At 38.1% G+C, this 16,570-nt stretch overlaps 5 protein-coding genes across 6 annotated transcripts; all 5 read left to right on the top strand.

Moving 5' to 3' along the window:
* The first annotated feature begins 245 nt into the window (after positions 1-245).
* LOC105274192 (uncharacterized) lies at positions 246-11,830 on the top strand. The gene is made up of 19 exons (XM_011317102.1): positions 246-409; positions 2,119-2,203; positions 2,369-2,508; positions 2,833-3,081; positions 3,159-3,414; positions 3,510-3,702; positions 4,082-4,327; positions 4,408-4,665; positions 4,728-4,854; positions 6,350-6,436; positions 8,019-8,151; positions 8,235-8,374; positions 8,455-8,577; positions 8,650-8,775; positions 9,651-9,796; positions 9,905-10,014; positions 10,637-10,835; positions 10,914-11,414; positions 11,505-11,830. Exons 2-19 carry the CDS (start codon positions 2,119-2,121, stop codon positions 11,590-11,592), a joined length of 3,207 nt encoding a protein of 1,068 aa, XP_011315404.1. The 5' UTR covers positions 246-409; the 3' UTR covers positions 11,593-11,830.
* Positions 11,831-12,055: 225 nt separating this feature from the next.
* On the top strand, positions 12,056-12,966 carry LOC105274168 (peptidoglycan-recognition protein SC2). 2 transcript variants are annotated; one of them, XM_011317065.1, is made up of 2 exons: positions 12,056-12,226; positions 12,297-12,966. In XM_011317065.1, the coding sequence occupies exons 1-2, from the start codon at positions 12,160-12,162 to the stop codon at positions 12,821-12,823; spliced, it is 594 nt and encodes a 197-aa protein (XP_011315367.1). In that variant the 5' UTR covers positions 12,056-12,159; the 3' UTR covers positions 12,824-12,966. The 2 variants fall into 2 exon arrangements, with proteins under 2 accessions (XP_011315367.1, XP_011315368.1); XM_011317066.1 differs by having other exon boundaries at positions 12,060-12,226; positions 12,312-12,966.
* A 95-nt stretch (positions 12,967-13,061) lies between these two features.
* LOC105274167 (peptidoglycan recognition protein 1-like) lies at positions 13,062-14,359 on the top strand. Its single transcript, XM_011317064.1, has 2 exons — positions 13,062-13,534; positions 13,636-14,359. Exons 1-2 carry the CDS (start codon positions 13,468-13,470, stop codon positions 14,181-14,183), a joined length of 615 nt encoding a protein of 204 aa, XP_011315366.1. The 5' UTR covers positions 13,062-13,467; the 3' UTR covers positions 14,184-14,359.
* A 100-nt stretch (positions 14,360-14,459) lies between these two features.
* LOC105274166 (peptidoglycan-recognition protein SD-like) lies at positions 14,460-15,528 on the top strand. The gene is made up of 2 exons (XM_011317063.1): positions 14,460-14,741; positions 14,828-15,528. The coding sequence occupies exons 1-2, from the start codon at positions 14,600-14,602 to the stop codon at positions 15,337-15,339; spliced, it is 654 nt and encodes a 217-aa protein (XP_011315365.1). The 5' UTR covers positions 14,460-14,599; the 3' UTR covers positions 15,340-15,528.
* Positions 15,529-15,604: 76 nt separating this feature from the next.
* LOC105274165 (protein SREK1IP1-like) lies at positions 15,605-16,479 on the top strand. Its single transcript, XM_011317062.1, has 2 exons — positions 15,605-15,762; positions 15,882-16,479. The coding sequence occupies exon 2, from the start codon at positions 15,887-15,889 to the stop codon at positions 16,352-16,354; it is 468 nt and encodes a 155-aa protein (XP_011315364.1). The 5' UTR covers positions 15,605-15,762; positions 15,882-15,886; the 3' UTR covers positions 16,355-16,479.
* Positions 16,480-16,570: the final 91 nt, after the last annotated feature.

Raw genomic sequence — 16,570 nt, 5'->3', positions numbered from 1 at the left:
CCCGGAAAAATTAAAATCCGATTAAGGAATCATTAATCATTAGCAAGTCGTTAATAAGAGGTCTGTCAAATGGAAAGAGCAATCAATTGGAAAAAGTATTTTTTCTGATGGCAAAGACTCACGCGGGGTTAAGGAAACCCATGGGCAGAATCTTTGCGTTCTAGCCAGTGGTCTTCGGAATAGCCGAGGTTTAGTCGAAGGGAAGGGACACGCACCTATATAAGAGACGTACGCTACAGTCAAACTGTTGCACTCTGTACCACCGTGAGACAAGTGCTGGTGTACAGGACCTGTCAATGAAAATATCCAATAAATGTGCCAATTCCAGCAAAAGTGATTAATAACTTGAAATATTATTGATCAGGATTCTGATCACATTCACTTGGCGAGGAGAATTGTTAGTGACAAGGTGAGTGTACGATAAATATGACTTCATGGAATTCAAGTTGAGTGGGAATGAAAGTTTATGATGAGTGCATAAGGAATAAATGGTTTTGTCCAGGATAATCCATAAATTAGTGTCAGTTGGGGACAATTAATCTCTGTGCTTTACGGGTAATTGTTCAATTGCAAATAGCGCGTGACAGCAGAATGCCAATGGCTTTTATTATTTACCCAGAATTGAATGACAATGTGGATTCAAAAATGAAGAGAACATTTCAACTTTTTATGTGACAGAATTCCCTGGAATTCTGCCAAACTGCTCCTGCATTAGTTTCAACGATGTCATGATTCCAGTATAAAAAATTTTAGATGACATAAACCTTATGAGCGATTAAGTAACATCGTTAAAGATTACAACGAGTTTTCTCTCCGGAATTGTGTCATGGTTTCTGGAAAACTAGAAATCTCAGTTGGAGGAAACATCATGAAAATTTCAAGTAGCTTATTTTTTTTTGGGGGGGGATATGGAATAAAATCGAATGCCTATTAATAATATTCTCTTATGTCATTGAGGACTGAAAGATTAGAAATTTTGAATGGATCAATATGGACGTTTCCTTCTTAAATATTTTTTTTACTCATCGATAATTCTGGGGGAAATGTTGAACTGAGAGTAATGTTTTAATGAGGATTCGTTAGTAACTGGAAAATTCCAAAGCTCTTTAGCAATGTTGAACAACTTTACCTCAGCACGCGTTTAATGTTTGGTACCGCGAGTTGCGGCCTGTGAATGATGAACGACAAGTCCCATAAATAGTTAAAAACATGACATAACACTGATATTCAATCAGACTCCGAAGAGACCTAATAAATCCACTAGATGATTAAAATTCTGCAGGAATGACATTTCCTCTCGGTCATGCCAATTATTTATCAGAAGCTTTGATAGTGAATGAACCGAGGGAGCAGACAAACTATTGCTCCACATCAAATCAATTGCCATTCCAGATAAATGCTATCCGATTGAGATTAAAATGTCCCTGGCTGCAGAGTCCACGAATTCCACTATAATTACTAATTCACGGACATTTAACCTGTCAATAACACGCCACCACCATAATTGTATGACGTATGGCCCTCAAAATATGGAGATAATGGAAACACCCTGAAATACTTGAATTATTATGATATAGCGTTTATCAACATCATTACGAAATGTGACTTGAGTTCACTCAATTATGATACCGATTAGCTAAGAGAGAAAGTTAAATGCAAACTTAGTAAGATATTCAGATGAGAACACCTGAAGAGATGGATGCTGAAGGAATATTATTTTCACAAAAATTCGGCATCAAGTCCCTCGCCGTGTCTGACAGTTTTATTATCATCGAGAAGAGTATATGTAAAATCAACTGCCGGTTGATGAATAAATTTCCATTAAAGAAAAGGGTCATTTTTCTGTTTCAAAAAAAAATCAAAGATCAATCCAAGATCAAGGCCTCAGCTTCCCATTTTTTCTGGACCTGGAGGTTTTATTAAAAGTAACTTTGGCCCCTAATGGCTATTCATAAATCATTATTTCTCGTTGGAATTAAGTGGACAGGGCAAAACCGCGTGCGAACCATTTTCCGTCTGATCAAGCTGTTGAGAATGATGTAATGTCGAACTAATAACTTCATAATGATTACCACAAAGCTAATTGATATGGAAATGAGTAGTTTTCATTGTTCTCAGATGACTATCATGGATAATGAGAGTCCAACAACTGAAGAAACACCCATTCAGAAATTTTATGCTGGTCAAAGTATCTTCATTACAGGTGAGACTTTTTAATGTCGTTGAAATTCCCTTGATGATTTAGCAAATAATAAATCAATATTTCATGGAACAACAATGATTGAACATCGTAAAAATATTCAAAATGTTCAAATGCCATGTTGTGCAATTCCATAATATAATCAAGGGTATTATTATGATATTCAAGGTGGAACCGGATTCCTTGGCAAAATCCTGATTGAAAAGCTGCTGAGATCGTGCCCAAATGTATCAATGATTTATTTATTAGTGCGATCGAAGAAAGGACAAAGTGTCATTCAGCGAATGGACACCCTCTTCGACGATCCTGTGAGTGTAGATTAATGTGATTTTTTTGTTATTAGGAAATATTTAAATGTAATGAGGATTAATTTACCGATAGTCTCAGGAGTTGAAAGATATTTTCAACTAACATTAGTTTGAGGAAAGGCTCAATCGACAAGACAGCAATCTGATAACCGGATAATTATAATTTTGCAACCGAGCAAAAGCGTGGGTTCTAATCCCGTTTAGGATAGTGAATGTTACAATTGAAATCACTGAAAGGGATTTATTGTGACAATGGTCCAGATACTGGAATAGATTTAGGCGTTGCAACCAAGCGATTAGAGTGGCTCCTCATATTTTTTGCAGGTTTTTGAGCGTCTAAAAATCGAAGTGCCGAAATTTCGGCACAAAGTAGCAGCAGTGAGCGGTGACTGTGCCTTACCAGAACTAGGATTATCCCCTGGGGATCGAGACTCACTTGTCCGAGAAATAACAATTGTTTTCAACGTCGCAGCGACGGTGCGCTTTGACGAGAAAATAAAGGATGCCGTCACCATAAACGTCAGAGGACCCAAGGAGATTCTCAACCTGTGCCGAAGCATTGCTAATCTCAGAGTAAACAAACACTTTAATATCTACAAATTACCGCGCCCAATCAATGTTATTATTCTTGATCAATACAATTACTCCAGGCAGTCATTCACGTCTCCACCGCCTACAGCAATTGTACCCGAGACAACATTGACGAGAAGTTTTATGCTCCAACGATCTCTGCCGATAGCATCATGGAACTAGTCCAAAGTATTGATGAAAGTAAACTCGAGAAAATAACACCAACTCTGTTAGGAAATTATCCTAATAGTTATGCGTTCACCAAACAAATTGCGGAGCAAGTGGTGAAGCAGTACGGAAAAGATTTGCCTATTGGAATCTTTCGTCCAGCAATTGGTGATTTTTTTCAATTCATATTGAATCCCTTTTCCCTACACGAAGTGAAAAATTGTGGATAATTATATGGAATACTAAAATATTGTATCTATCAGTTGTTTCTAGTTATAAAGAACCCGTGGCTGGCTGGATAGATAACGTCTACGGTCCTACAGGTGCTCTAGTTGGTGCTGGAGCAGGTCTGATAAGAACTCTCCAAATCAACAAAAATTGCACAGCCGAAATTGTTCCAGTTGATTACACTGTCAATGCCCTGATATCAACGGCCTGGGACGTAGCGAACAACAAGTTAGTCCCTAAACCCCACATTAAATGCTCATCAATGAGGAAAAACCAATAAAAAATTAGATAATAACGCGCCATTAAATCTTGCAGAGAAAGTTCTTCTTTTCTTCAGCTACTAAGCTTTACATAATAGTCCACATTCCAAGTTATATTCGGAGATTAAGCTCCTATGTAATACTGTAGACCGGTTTGATCGTACGTCCGGACATAAAGTCATTCGAAATCATCCGATAAACTATCATTCTCAAAAAGTCTTGACCTCGACAGCGTGAATTTTCTCATGACTCTTTTGAAACAGGGAAAGTTTGAGAATCTTCATCATGCCCAAATTATCTATTGCTAATTATCATGATAATCGTTATGATGATTTTTCTGTTACAAGAAATGAGGCTGCAGATCCACCGATCTATAATTACTATTCATCCTGGAACAACGGAATATCCTGGGGTGATTACATGGAATTATCCATGAAATATGGAATGAAAATGCCAGCAGTCCGAACCCTCTGGTGCTACACCCTGACAATAACTAGCAATCCAGTCATGTTTTATATTTACAGTCTCTTACTTCACATTATTCCAGCATTGTTGGTGGATATTGGTCTTTGCGTCATCGGCCAAAAGCCCAAGTAATGAAATTAAAGTAGACGTGAACTACTTTCCACATTTCTCGCCATTGAATTTCTGATAACTGCCTTTTTCTTTCCAGAGCGATAAAAATTTATAGAAAAATCCACAAATTCGCAGCCGTCACAGCTTACTTTAGCACTCACATGTGGAAATTTTCGAATGAAAATACCAGAGGGCTGTGGGATAATTTAACTCCTGAGGACAAAAAATTATTCCAATTCTCAATGTTGGATTTCGACTGGAATGATTTTCTCTACAAGTGCGTTGTTGGTCTGAGACTTTACGCTTTCAAGGATGATCCTAGCACAATTCCAATCGCAAAGAAGCGGATGGCAAAGTACGAGTAATAATAATTACTCTATGAGACGAAAATTAAACCAACAATTTCTTGCATTACAGATTCCTCGTCCTGCACAGAGCCATAAAATACGGATTCTTTGGACTAGTCTTTTGGCTGACGTACAGTTTCCTGTCTTTCGTCTTCTCCTGGGGCTTGACGAGTTCTTTCTCAACAATCTCCGAGCCTGTCGCCATATGATAAATTTACCTAATAAATATATCACTTTTCATTCACTCATCGGAATGTACGTACAGAAATGTTCTCCTCACATCACCTCGACTGCAGATCACTGGTATCGATCATTCAAGATACATCCATTTTCCCAAATATATTTCAACTCTAATGATATGAACAAAGTTCAAAGCTGGGAATAGTACAAGAATTTTAATAAGGTTTAATGGTTCTAGAAAATATTTGTATCCTTGTAAACGAAATGTTGTAAATGCTGAATGAATAAAATATTAAAAACCAATAGAATTGATTTATGTCTTATATTAATGGGCGGTAGATGAATATCAAACCACATCGAGAATCAATGATGGGGTATTATGATTTCTGCAGAATGGAGCTCTCAACATACGCGGTGAAAGAACCAAAAATTCCATCACGTGAAGATCTTTCGACTTTCACGTTGCGAAATAATATCCAAACATCTATGTGGCCAATTCCTCTAGGCCAAGTATCGTGACTTGATGGTGGTTACATCATTTAACGATGACTCCCATCCTTCTCGCTCCATACAATTCATTGTATAACAAATCATGGGTATAATTCACCATACTCATTTGCTTGCCGCGATTACGCAAACAGGTTATATTTAAAAAAATAAGAAGATTTAGGCCATGCGTTTTGTTCCCTCACTCTTCCCATTAAATCAGTGCAAGTCCTCTCTGTATTTTACACAATACACTCAAGTGCAAAGTACGAAAAAATACTTCCGAGATGTAATTACGAAACTCGAGCGGAGATTTTTCCAAATTTTTTTCTCGGTGCATCGTGTATTCGTCCATTATTCATCGATGCAATTTTTTTATGGAGTTCATTTTGGAATTTGGAATTATTGCTGAGATAATCGTGGGGTTGTGATTCTACGTAGCTTGTAATTGAAAGCATAATGTGATGGGACGGTTCTAGCACTCTCAGTTTTTATTTTCTGAATAGAATCAGCAGAATATTTTCAAGAAAGATGATAATTCGTATCAGTTCAATTATTATTCAGAGAAACAGTTTTATGGCTGCAATGCGGTCATTCTTTTTTCTCAACTCAAGTTAATAATTGATCATTAGATCTCTGTACCCACGTGAAGCTCATTGAATATTCATAGTGAACGTCAAAAAATCACATTTAAAGTGGTAAGAAAAGGAAATAATATTGAGCAGTCAACAAATAATATTTGTCCTGATAACAATTACCATCGACAAATAGAAAAGATTAGTCGAAAAACCGTTAACATCAGAGAACATCTTCCAATCCCTCTGCGATTTGAATAAATAAAAAACAACAAAAAAATCCCGGAACTCGAGCATGAAAAATCGATGGATCAAGCGTCAATAATTTAATAGTATTGACTCGTCATAGTCACGATAGATCTGGACTTTCCCCTGTAACCCCAAGAAATATAAAATCACGTGCCAGATCTTGAAACGTCTCCTTGAACGTCACCTCAAGATTTAGGAGTAGGGTGAAGACTTTATTAAGATGGCATTGCACAAAACCAAATTCACTGACGATATCAAGATCAACGCAGTCAGACTATCCGATTTCAATGTAATTTTACTCGAGTGTCCGCCTCCTAGTGAACTAATGCTTTATCAATCATAAATTATCACCGGAATTAATTGATCATTATCGAATTAATGTGCTCATACCTCGACCATTTATAGAGTGATAAAAAAAATTGAAAGGTAAAGATTTTGGCAACCCCATAAAATAAAAGATTTTCGATCTTCTCAACTGAACATAAACATGTTGAGAAGAGACTATCACGTGTTAGAATATGTACAAGAATAAGGGATTCCCGTGGGGGATAAAACCATGAGGTTTGAATAGTTGGGATGAAGAAAAATGAATAAAGAGATAATAGGGAGGAAGTATAAAGAAATATTGAGTCTGTGTGCCAGTATTATTGGGCGTAAAGTGAGGGGCGATGGAAGAAGCAAACTTCCCCGGTGGGTTAGTTCGCCAGCTGTCCGAGAATCCTGTCTCAGTGTGTTCAGCAACCTCGAGGTGTTACCAACGCTATTCAAGTGTCGAAAATATTTTTCTCTCACTATCGGTCAATCCGGTAAAGTGGGCAACGAGAGATTGCCACTATATTCTCTCAAAATTCCCACCCTAAACCACCACTTTTCTTTCCCACCCCATTTTTCATCCCTTTTCAATCAATTCCGCAGTGATTAGTGTAAGTAGAATATGTTACTGGAGAACGGTGTGCCTGGATGCAACAACGACGTTAGTAAATGCTGTTATTACGATCAATAGAATAATTAATTCTAGATTCGAAAAAGAGTCGAGTAATGCCCCGAAAAAATGCCGTGTTTCAATTATTAATGGGTACGATGCAGTAATTCACTCGGAGGAATTCACTCACCTCGCACTTTTCCATTTGATCGACTAAAAATAAGTGGGTCAAGATTTTAATTCATATTTATCTTCAATTAATAATTCTCGTTCAATTTCGAGGAATAATTATCATGAAGAAAAAAATAATATCGATTATTTGTATTAAATTGTAATTACAATTGCGAGCGAATTTCTCCAAAGGACTGGGCCGATCGCGGTTTCGATGAAAGTGAAACCGACTCAGTTCATCGTACGAAATTCATGCGGGAGAAATTGAATTTCATCTTCCAACCAATAAATAAATCAATATCCTACCAAAACAATTGCTAAAAACCCATTAATTTGCATTAATAAAGCGATATGGAGTTATCGAAGTAGAGAGGAAAAAAGACACTAGTGAAAGTTAAGAAAGTCCAGACAAAGAAAAAATGCAAAATAATTTAAAAAATCATTCTTACAGTCGAGCCTTTAGCGTAATAATCCTAACGTAATAATAACTTCATCTCGTAATCCCCGGCTTCACCGTTACATAAAACTCGAGGATTATTCGATTAACTTTCCTATCGGCCAACGAATCGTTCGTCCCAACTGTCCAGCAGTGGAAAATAAAAAAATGTCCGTCTCATCAATGCCATTTTCATTATTGATATTAAAAAATAGGCAAGGAATAAATAAAAGCCCAACTGAGCATGCGAACGTAGAGAAAGCGCGCGACTTTGACACTTGTTGCATTTCATAACTGCACTGTGTCAATTGATGAAAGTAAATATTAATCTCTCTTCCTCAGGGCTCAGGTGTTTATAGCAACGACTTGAGGATCAACGATAACAACAACATGACCAATATCATAAATGAAAATGGGGGAAATACGAGAACACCAATTCAAGATTTCTACGCCGATCAGAATATCTTTATAACAGGTACATTGTTCCCACTGATACCTTGATTTGTTTACACTGGAGCTTTCACTCAGAGTTGAAACATTCATGGAAATTCATTTCAGGGGGCACTGGATTTCTCGGTAAGACTGTAATTGAAAAACTCCTGAGGAGCTGCCCCGATATTTCAACTATTTATTTCATGGTGAGGTCCAAGAAGGGCCACAATGTCGCTGATCGGGTTGATGATTTATTCAATGACTTGGTGAGCACCAGGAGAATAATCTCTCCCAAATTGGATCTCTCCAAAATTTTTCAACAATACACCTGAATTTTAATTACTAGATATTCGATAATCTCAAGAAGACTTCCCCAAAGTTTCGGCACAAGCTAGTCGCGGTTGCCGGTGACTGTCAATCGCCGAATCTTGGTTTATCAGAGAGTGATCGAGAACTTCTAATTCGAGAGGTAATTTACCGATGAAACGAATAATCTAATGGAGCCAATTCAATTGTAACAATGATAAAAATTACTGCTCAGGTATCGATAGTCTTTCACAGTGCAGCAACTGTGCGTTTCGACGAAAAACTACGTATTGCAACAGCGATAAATATTGGTGGTTCCTTGGCAATGTTAAACTTATGCAGAGAAATGAAGAAGCTCAAGGTGAGTTTTAACCGGCATGACCGAAAATGAAATAAAATTGAAAGTCATTGCAACCTGTACATTCACAAGTGCAATGTTTAATCATCACACACTGCACATAAAGGGAGGTAATATTTCATAATCCATCCCTACTAATGGGGTCACCACCAGGCCGAAATCTCTCTCGTCGGCAATTGGTGTTACACTCGCAGTCACACGTACCTGCTTTATTCAGTTACGTCACCCAAAAACGCAACAGTACGACGAAGTATGCCCGAGGCACGTTTATGAATACAATTAAAAAATCAAACTCCAATTCATGAATTGACTGCATAATATCCCCCTCCACAACCGCTTCAACAATTACAGTCGGTATTTAGGAAAATTGACAGGAATAATAACAGCGAAAAAGAAAGTTTAACTTGCACAACCCGAGGTTTTTTAATTTATCGTCGACAATGTGATTCAATTAATTTTCAGTGGATTAATACCGAAAAATACTACCTGATAAATTTCAATGCGAATGGGTAGAGACACTGAAGAGTCCTTTGAGTGCCAATAAAAATAGTTGATTCAACAGTGCATTCAACACTGTTGTATAAGTTTGCGCAATTTTTCTTTACCTTGAAATGCAACCGGAGAATCGACAGAGGTGCTAATTCACTACTCAGAATCCCCCCAAAATGCACATAAATTATCATTATTTTTCCACCCATTACAAACGATAATTTATTCATTACTTCCGAGGAATAATGCGTTTTTTTTTCTTTACACTAAATGTTTTTCGGGGATACTCAAAGGACCTCCGCAACCTCGAGAGTATTAATGCCTGTTCTTCGATGCCAGGACATCTACGATAAAAATTCATTGTCCTGATTTCCTTTTACTTATTTCAGGCAATGATTCACGTTTCGACGGTTTACTCTAATAGCCACGTCGACGAAATCGGAGAATGCATCTACACCTACTCCATGGAATATGAGAAACTCGATAAAATGGTCAACAGTCTATCAGATGAGGCTATCGATGAGATGTTACCGAGGTAACGAGACATTGCTTCAATTACTAATTGATTATGCATTCAGAAGACAAGTATAAAATTCGCTTATTTCTCCTAGCTATTTTAACGATTAATCATTATTTATTCCAGCCTTCTCCAGAAATGGCCAAACACGTACACTTACACTAAAGCACTTGCTGAGCAAGTGATTCACAAGGGAAGCAAGGATATGCCTGTGGGAATATTCAGGCCTGGCATAAGTGAGTCAATGATTGAAATTCATTGATAATTTCCAATAAAAATTAATAATTGAATGTTAACGATTTTGGAACGAGAGATAACTTCAGGATAAACAGTCTCTGCGGTTTATTTAAATTGATGAGAATTGAAGAAATGATAAAATGTGTCTGGCCATTGCCATGTATTTAATGACTGGAGTCTACACAGTGATATCTCAAGTGCTATTGACCTTTGGTCTGTTCGTTTTAGCCCTAACGGGAAAATTTATTCTCTTCATTTGTGCTCTAATTTACGGGGTCGTCCGTCCTGATCACCGAGTGATGCAGATTGACACCCCTGAACCCTCGGAGACTATGTACCCTGAATACAACTTCGAGGATGACTTCGTTACTATGGAGAGAGAGTCGTTGGAGACAATTTCAAGTTCCGATGAATTAACAAGAAATAATAGAATGAGAAATTATTCATTATCCCATTCCACAGTCTCTGGTACTGATTCACTCAGTGATTCAGAAACCAGGGGAACCCTCGAGATTGTCTGCAGATCGATTGAAGTACTCTTCCCCGAAACTGAGAATGCATAGAAGTATTTGAGAAGTAATTGAATTGAAATTGATGGAATCATCTGATATTTTGTTACAGTAATATCGGCTGCTGAGGAGCCACTGCCTGGATGGACTGATAATTATTACGGGCCCATTGGTGCCACAGTAGCAGTACAGTTGGGTTTGCTGAGGGGTGTGTATTATAATCCAGCGGTTAGAGCCAATGTGGTACCGGTGGATTACACTACTAATGCACTGATAGCCTCAGCATGGGACGTGGCAAATAGATCTGACAGGTTATTGAACAATCCATGACCATTCAGTCGATTCAAACTGACAATTGATAATAAATAACCAACAACTAATGCTTTCAGGAGAAAAGAAAAAATGATGGTCTACAATTACGTATCAACAGTAGATGCTCCACTCTTTTGGACAGACTACTACAACTACTGTGAAGCGGCTGGCAGCATGTACCCCGCTTTAAAATCAAAATGGCACGTCACCTTCACTCCCACATCATCTAAACTCTACTGGTCTCTATTAGTTATATTCATTCATCTGTTGCCCGCGATAATCATCGACCTATTCGCAAAATGCACTGGAAATAAACCACAGATGCATCAAATGCTGAACAAAATTTTGAAGTACTTGAATCTCATTCAGCCCTTCACTCTGAAAGACTGGGAGTTCACATCCGATAATGTGCAACAAATGTGGAACAATTTGGATACCAAAGACAAGCAGTACTTCAAGTTTTCCCTGAAGGGATGGGATTGGCCGGAATACTTCAAGACCTACATGAAAGGCATCAAAGTTTATCTTCTCAAAGAGGATCTGAACACACTCCCAGCCAGCTACAAAAGGCAACAGAAGTAATTATGCCTATTTTTTAATTGAATATCTGCGAAACCTTTGACTCTACCGGATTTATTTCTATCTTCTATTCCCGTTTATCATTTCAGACTGCTCTGGTTGTATCGAGCAACGAAAGCTTTATTTGGATTATTTATAATGTGGATGGTATGGAAAATGGTAACTCTGTTCATCTGAACCATCACCATTACCCCTGGAGACCAACGATAGGTCAACGCTTTCTGTACATATTATACGTGGAGAATATTTTAACGCTTTTCGTTATTTATATGTTGCAGTCGATAATTCACATAGTTTCATTATGTCGTCGACGTGTTTCTTACAATTTATATTATACTGAGTTAATGTAAATCAACGTTTAATTTCCTGTACCATGTTAATTCTTAATGTATCAGATTTAATAAAACTCGTCTATCAACTGATTTATTGATTTGTTAAATTAATTCACTGATGAAATCCTGAATAAATGGATGATAAGCAAATTGATACGATCATTGAGTGATCGAATTTATACTAAGAACGACCACAGGGGATTCCCAGCACCGATTTCTTTTATTCTTTATAACCAGGAAAAACCTTGAAGATGATATCAACTACCGTGGAAGGAGTGGCTTTCCTACTGATAACCTTTCCTATGATACAGTAATAAAATTCTCTTCAGTAATAAGACACAACGGTTGACTGGCGTTTACACCCGAGTTTCGGGTTCTAAAATTAATAAAAAGACTTTTTAGAAGAAAAAAAATGTGCAATACGTTTTTTTTGGGAGGATTATTGATAGCTGCAGTGTCATCAGCATCAGTTGAAGACAGTGAGTTTTATTTATTTTTAGAAATTGTCTGTTGAAGATATTCATAAAATAACGATCGACTGAAATTCAGGCTATTCAATTACAGATGGTATAAAAATAATTAACCGAATGGAATGGGGTGGAGACCCACCAATCAATCAAACAACTCCACTATCAGTCGTTCCACCCCCGTACGTGATAATAAGTCACACAGCAGGTGAACTCTGCTCCACCCAAGCCAAGTGCTCCCAGGGTGTTCGTGCGATTCAAACAATGCACACTGCGATTTTCAAATGGAATGACATTGCATACAACTTCCTGGTGGGTGGCGACGGAAACATCTACGAGGGACGTGGCTGGGAAATTGAAGGAGCCCATACATACAATTACAACAAGAAGAGCATAGGGATAAGTTTCATCGGAACTTTCAACGCGCTAGCCCCCAGTGACCAACAACTGACAGCTGCCAAGAATCTACTCGAGGTAGGTGTGAATATGGGAAAACTAGCGGAGTATTATAAACTACTGGGTCACCGACAACTCTCTGAAACCCTAAGTCCAGGAGATGAGCTCTACAAAATTATCCAGACGTGGCCACATTGGAGTGAGGGACCTTGATCGTGCTAATCAAATAATTCAATTAAAAATGTGATTGCATGATGATGCGTGATGATAAATTCTATTGCGCGTAATGATATTATTATAGAATGCACAATCGTTATGTGGTACGTGCTTGCCAATAAATTTTTTTTTGTTATCGACACGAATGAGGAAAGTAAACTCTGATTAAAAATTATTTATTTCTCGCAAACAAACGAAAAGTTGTCCACAAACAGGTGAAATTCGTGGAAAACATTCCATCGATCCCGTATTACAGAAAATGAGAAAGAGGATCTAAAACCATTCCCAGATCGAGGCGTTTCCGCTTATTACCCTGACCCGTCGTAATATCACTAATCCCTCGTGATTAGAAATGCCCTCTGAATAATCCCTCGGTCTTTACCTGACTTTACAATGGACTGTGAAATTTTCCAACCATTACCCCCAAACTGTGAAATTTAATCTCACAAGGAATAAGATAACTATCAACTCATCTGTTTTCCTAAACAATGAAACACGGATGTCCAAAAACTCACGCTCGTTAAATACTTGAGCACTCGTCGCACTCATCACCATTTACCGATTTTGCCCGAATACAAATTCGATCACAAGTGAATCTCACATTTCTCTGTACATTTTAAACGAGAAGTCAATCGAATAAGATGTCACTGAATCTACTGACGGTATTGCTGATTATATCTGCGGCATCATCATATGAACTCACAAGCAGTAAGTCTTTAGTATATAGACATCTTATTTTTATTCTCCAAGTGAACTTCTCTTTTGAAAGAGAAAAACGATATCATAATGCAAAATATCTATTCTCCTAGATGGACTAAAAATTTACCATCGCGTGCAGCACCAGTCGCATCTAATACACTATCCAATTCGACGTTTGAGACTACCTGTATCAAACGTCCTGATAAGTTACACCGGCACCGGACCTTGTTACGACGTTCATGAATGCTCTTTACGTATGACCGGTCTGCGAAGATATCACACTGAAATCAACAATTGGCCGAGCATCGGATACAACTTCTTAGTTGGAAGCGATGGCAACATTTATGAAGGTTGTGGTTGGGACACTGAAGTGTTCCATGCATCAGATTCTCCTACACAGTACCTTCTGATTGGCTTGATCGGAGATCGAAATCATGTGATAATAAATGGCAATCAGCTTCGAGCTGTTCAGAAACTACTAGAGTGGGGAGTGCATGAGGGAAAACTGTCGAGGGATTATAGAGTTGACGGACATAGACAGAAGACTGAAATGATGAATCCCCATGACGGAATGTATAAGAATGTGGACATGATCCCACATTGGCATGGCCAGCTATTCACTAGAACATTTTACCTATTGACAGTAGCCGCCTATTAAAATCGAGGAAAACTTTGATCGCAATATTACAATTGATCATCGAGGAAAACCTATGAATTTTCGCCTACAGGAATTTTTTATTTATAAGGAAAATGAAATATTAATGAATTGTGTTGACGTATGCCAGTAAATTTCAAAGAATGTTAAATAAGCAATAAATCAACCGAGGACAGAAATAATGTCTATTGAATTGCCGCACCTTTTTTCCCGTTTCCTGTCGCAGAAGACACTGACGAATCTCTTTACCCGATTTACGCAAACAGAGACGGAAAATTTATTCTGAGATCAGTATTACGTTACAGCGTCAGAATCATGTGTCCTCTGTTCATTTATATAAAGGGGGTTTACCGATTGTTTTTCATATCTCAGTTTCTCATTGCACTACTGAGATCTAAACATTGAAAGGAAAAAGCGGAATGGCTCAAAATATAACGATTTTGATCAGACTCGTGATGGCCGTTGCCGAAGCACCGCAATTGGCTATCACAATCGAACTTCCAAATCCGTCTTCATCAACAAATTTAACAACAACACCATCACCTCCGCTGACAGCGCACGGTAATTTTATGAGAATTATTTTCTACTAGAATGATTAATCATTAAAATTATTTTGAATGATTTTCACATTCTCTCGGATTCTATAGATCCTGTAAAAATGATTGGCCGAGGTAATTGGGGTGCACAACCACCACTGGGACAATCTCCAGCCCTCGAAATGATTCCCACCCCCTACGTAATAATAGGACACACTGGAACGAAGAGTTGTTCCACAGAAGCCGAATGCTCCCAGAAAGTGAGACTTATCCAAAGCTTGCACACCGAAGGTAATAAATGGGACGACATTGGGTACAATTTCCTGGTGGGTGGTGATGGAAACATCTACGTGGGTCGTGGCTGGAATGTCGAGGGGGTTCACACGTTTAATTACAACAAGAAGAGCATTGGTGTTGGTTTCATTGGGACTTTTAATGATCTTGCACCGAATGAGAAGCAGCTCAGAGCTGCGCAACAGCTGCTGGAGCTGGGGGTCAAGTTCAGGGAATTGACGAGTGATTACAAATTACTTGGTCAGAGACAAGTGATAAGCACTATCAGCCCTGGAGAACAATTGTACGGAATTATTCAAACCTGGCCGCATTGGAGTGCCACACCTTGAATTTTTTGGGAAAATAATAATTTGAGATGAGCTCTTCGTTAAATTCCCGAATAAAAATTGGAGTGAGATGCCCTGAATGTTTATTAAAAAAATTGCGCGCTTATCAATTCAGATAGGAGAAGAGATTGTAGACTGAGCGGTTTGTATTCATTAACTGAACTAATCGAATAAAGAATTTTTAAAAAATCACGTATCACCACGAAATCCTTCTCCAGCCAAAATTTGAATTTAATTTCTCCGGTTTTATCGACGACGCTATGAGGGCGCTGCTGTAGAGTTAAAAAGTATATACCACCAAATGCCTTTGCATTGTAAACAAAACGAACAGCTGACGATAATTCAACATTTTTTAATTTTTGGAGAGGCTCAGCAAGAAAAATTTCGAGATAATCCCTTGTTCTGAGAGAAATCCACTGAACCGAGGTATTTATACATTTTCATTGATCTAGATGCGATGGAATGAGTGTCGTCTTTTCACTTTTAATTATTATTTCGTACTGCAAAATGAATGTGAGAATGAGGTCGAGATATTCAACTTCCAGGAGAAATGCAGTCTGACATAATTTCGAAGCTCATCCCCCAGAGCAAAGAGCAAGTACGACCAGCTTGCAAAAAGTGTGGTTATGCCGGACACTTGACTTACCAGTGTCGAAACTTCATAAAAGTAGATCCCAATAAAGAGATTGTCTTGGATGTGAGTAGTACGAGCTCAGACAGTGATCAGAACTACGTGACACCACTTACCGAATTGCGTGAGAAAGAGCTGAAGAAAAAATTGAAAGAGGCGAAAAAGAAGAAAAAGGAGAAACGCGGTAAGAAAAAATCAAAGCACAAGAGCAGAAAGCGAGAGAGTACAAGTAGTGAATCCGAGGACTCCACTGACGACGAGTCCTCAGAGGATGAAGAGAAAAGTAGAAAAAAGAAGAAAAAGGACCGCAGGAGAAAATCGAAAAGCAAGAGACGAAGGAAACACAGGAGACAAACGACTTCGGAGTCATCCTCCGACGATGACTGATCCCGCGACTTCATCTTTTAAATAACGAGTTGGATTGAATGGAATTGATCATTCCAATCAGACTGACTAACCATTGTACAAATTCCACTGTAAAATGTGAATAAATTTTTTAACTTTTCCATCAACCAATACGAATATAATTCCTCACCGTTCATGTCCCAGTAAAAAAAAATTCTCCTTTACCATCTCTAGAGGCAGCACTGGTCCATCGCGTGT

This window comes from Fopius arisanus, unplaced genomic scaffold (genome assembly GCF_000806365.1).
Source record: "Fopius arisanus strain USDA-PBARC FA_bdor unplaced genomic scaffold, ASM80636v1 scaffold00009, whole genome shotgun sequence".
Classification (NCBI taxonomy): Eukaryota; Metazoa; Arthropoda; class Insecta; order Hymenoptera; family Braconidae; genus Fopius; species Fopius arisanus.
This window is presented reverse-complemented; position numbering and strand designations above follow the sequence as displayed.

What these genes read in the sequence shown, in the direction of transcription:
- LOC105274192 (XM_011317102.1), top strand. Translation starts at nt 2,119, where the DNA reads ATGACTATCATGGATAATGAGAGTCCAACAACTGAAGAAACACCCATT. An exon ending in TCTCAACAATCTCCGAGCCT is followed by an intron (nt 4,855 to 6,349) that starts GTCGCCATATGA and finishes ATTTAGGAGTAG; the next exon opens with GGTGAAGACTTTATTAAGAT. An exon ending in ATGATTTATTCAATGACTTG is followed by an intron (nt 8,375 to 8,454) that starts GTGAGCACCAGG and finishes TTTAATTACTAG; the next exon opens with ATATTCGATAATCTCAAGAA.
- LOC105274168 (XM_011317065.1), top strand. Translation starts at nt 12,160, where the DNA reads ATGTGCAATACGTTTTTTTTGGGAGGATTATTGATAGCTGCAGTGTCA. An exon ending in ATCAGCATCAGTTGAAGACA is followed by an intron (nt 12,227 to 12,296) that starts GTGAGTTTTATT and finishes ACTGAAATTCAG; the next exon opens with GCTATTCAATTACAGATGGT.
- LOC105274167 (XM_011317064.1), top strand. Translation starts at nt 13,468, where the DNA reads ATGTCACTGAATCTACTGACGGTATTGCTGATTATATCTGCGGCATCA. An exon ending in ATCATATGAACTCACAAGCA is followed by an intron (nt 13,535 to 13,635) that starts GTAAGTCTTTAG and finishes CTATTCTCCTAG; the next exon opens with ATGGACTAAAAATTTACCAT.
- LOC105274166 (XM_011317063.1), top strand. Translation starts at nt 14,600, where the DNA reads ATGGCTCAAAATATAACGATTTTGATCAGACTCGTGATGGCCGTTGCC. An exon ending in ACCTCCGCTGACAGCGCACG is followed by an intron (nt 14,742 to 14,827) that starts GTAATTTTATGA and finishes CGGATTCTATAG; the next exon opens with ATCCTGTAAAAATGATTGGC.
- LOC105274165 (XM_011317062.1), top strand. Translation starts at nt 15,887, where the DNA reads ATGCAGTCTGACATAATTTCGAAGCTCATCCCCCAGAGCAAAGAGCAA.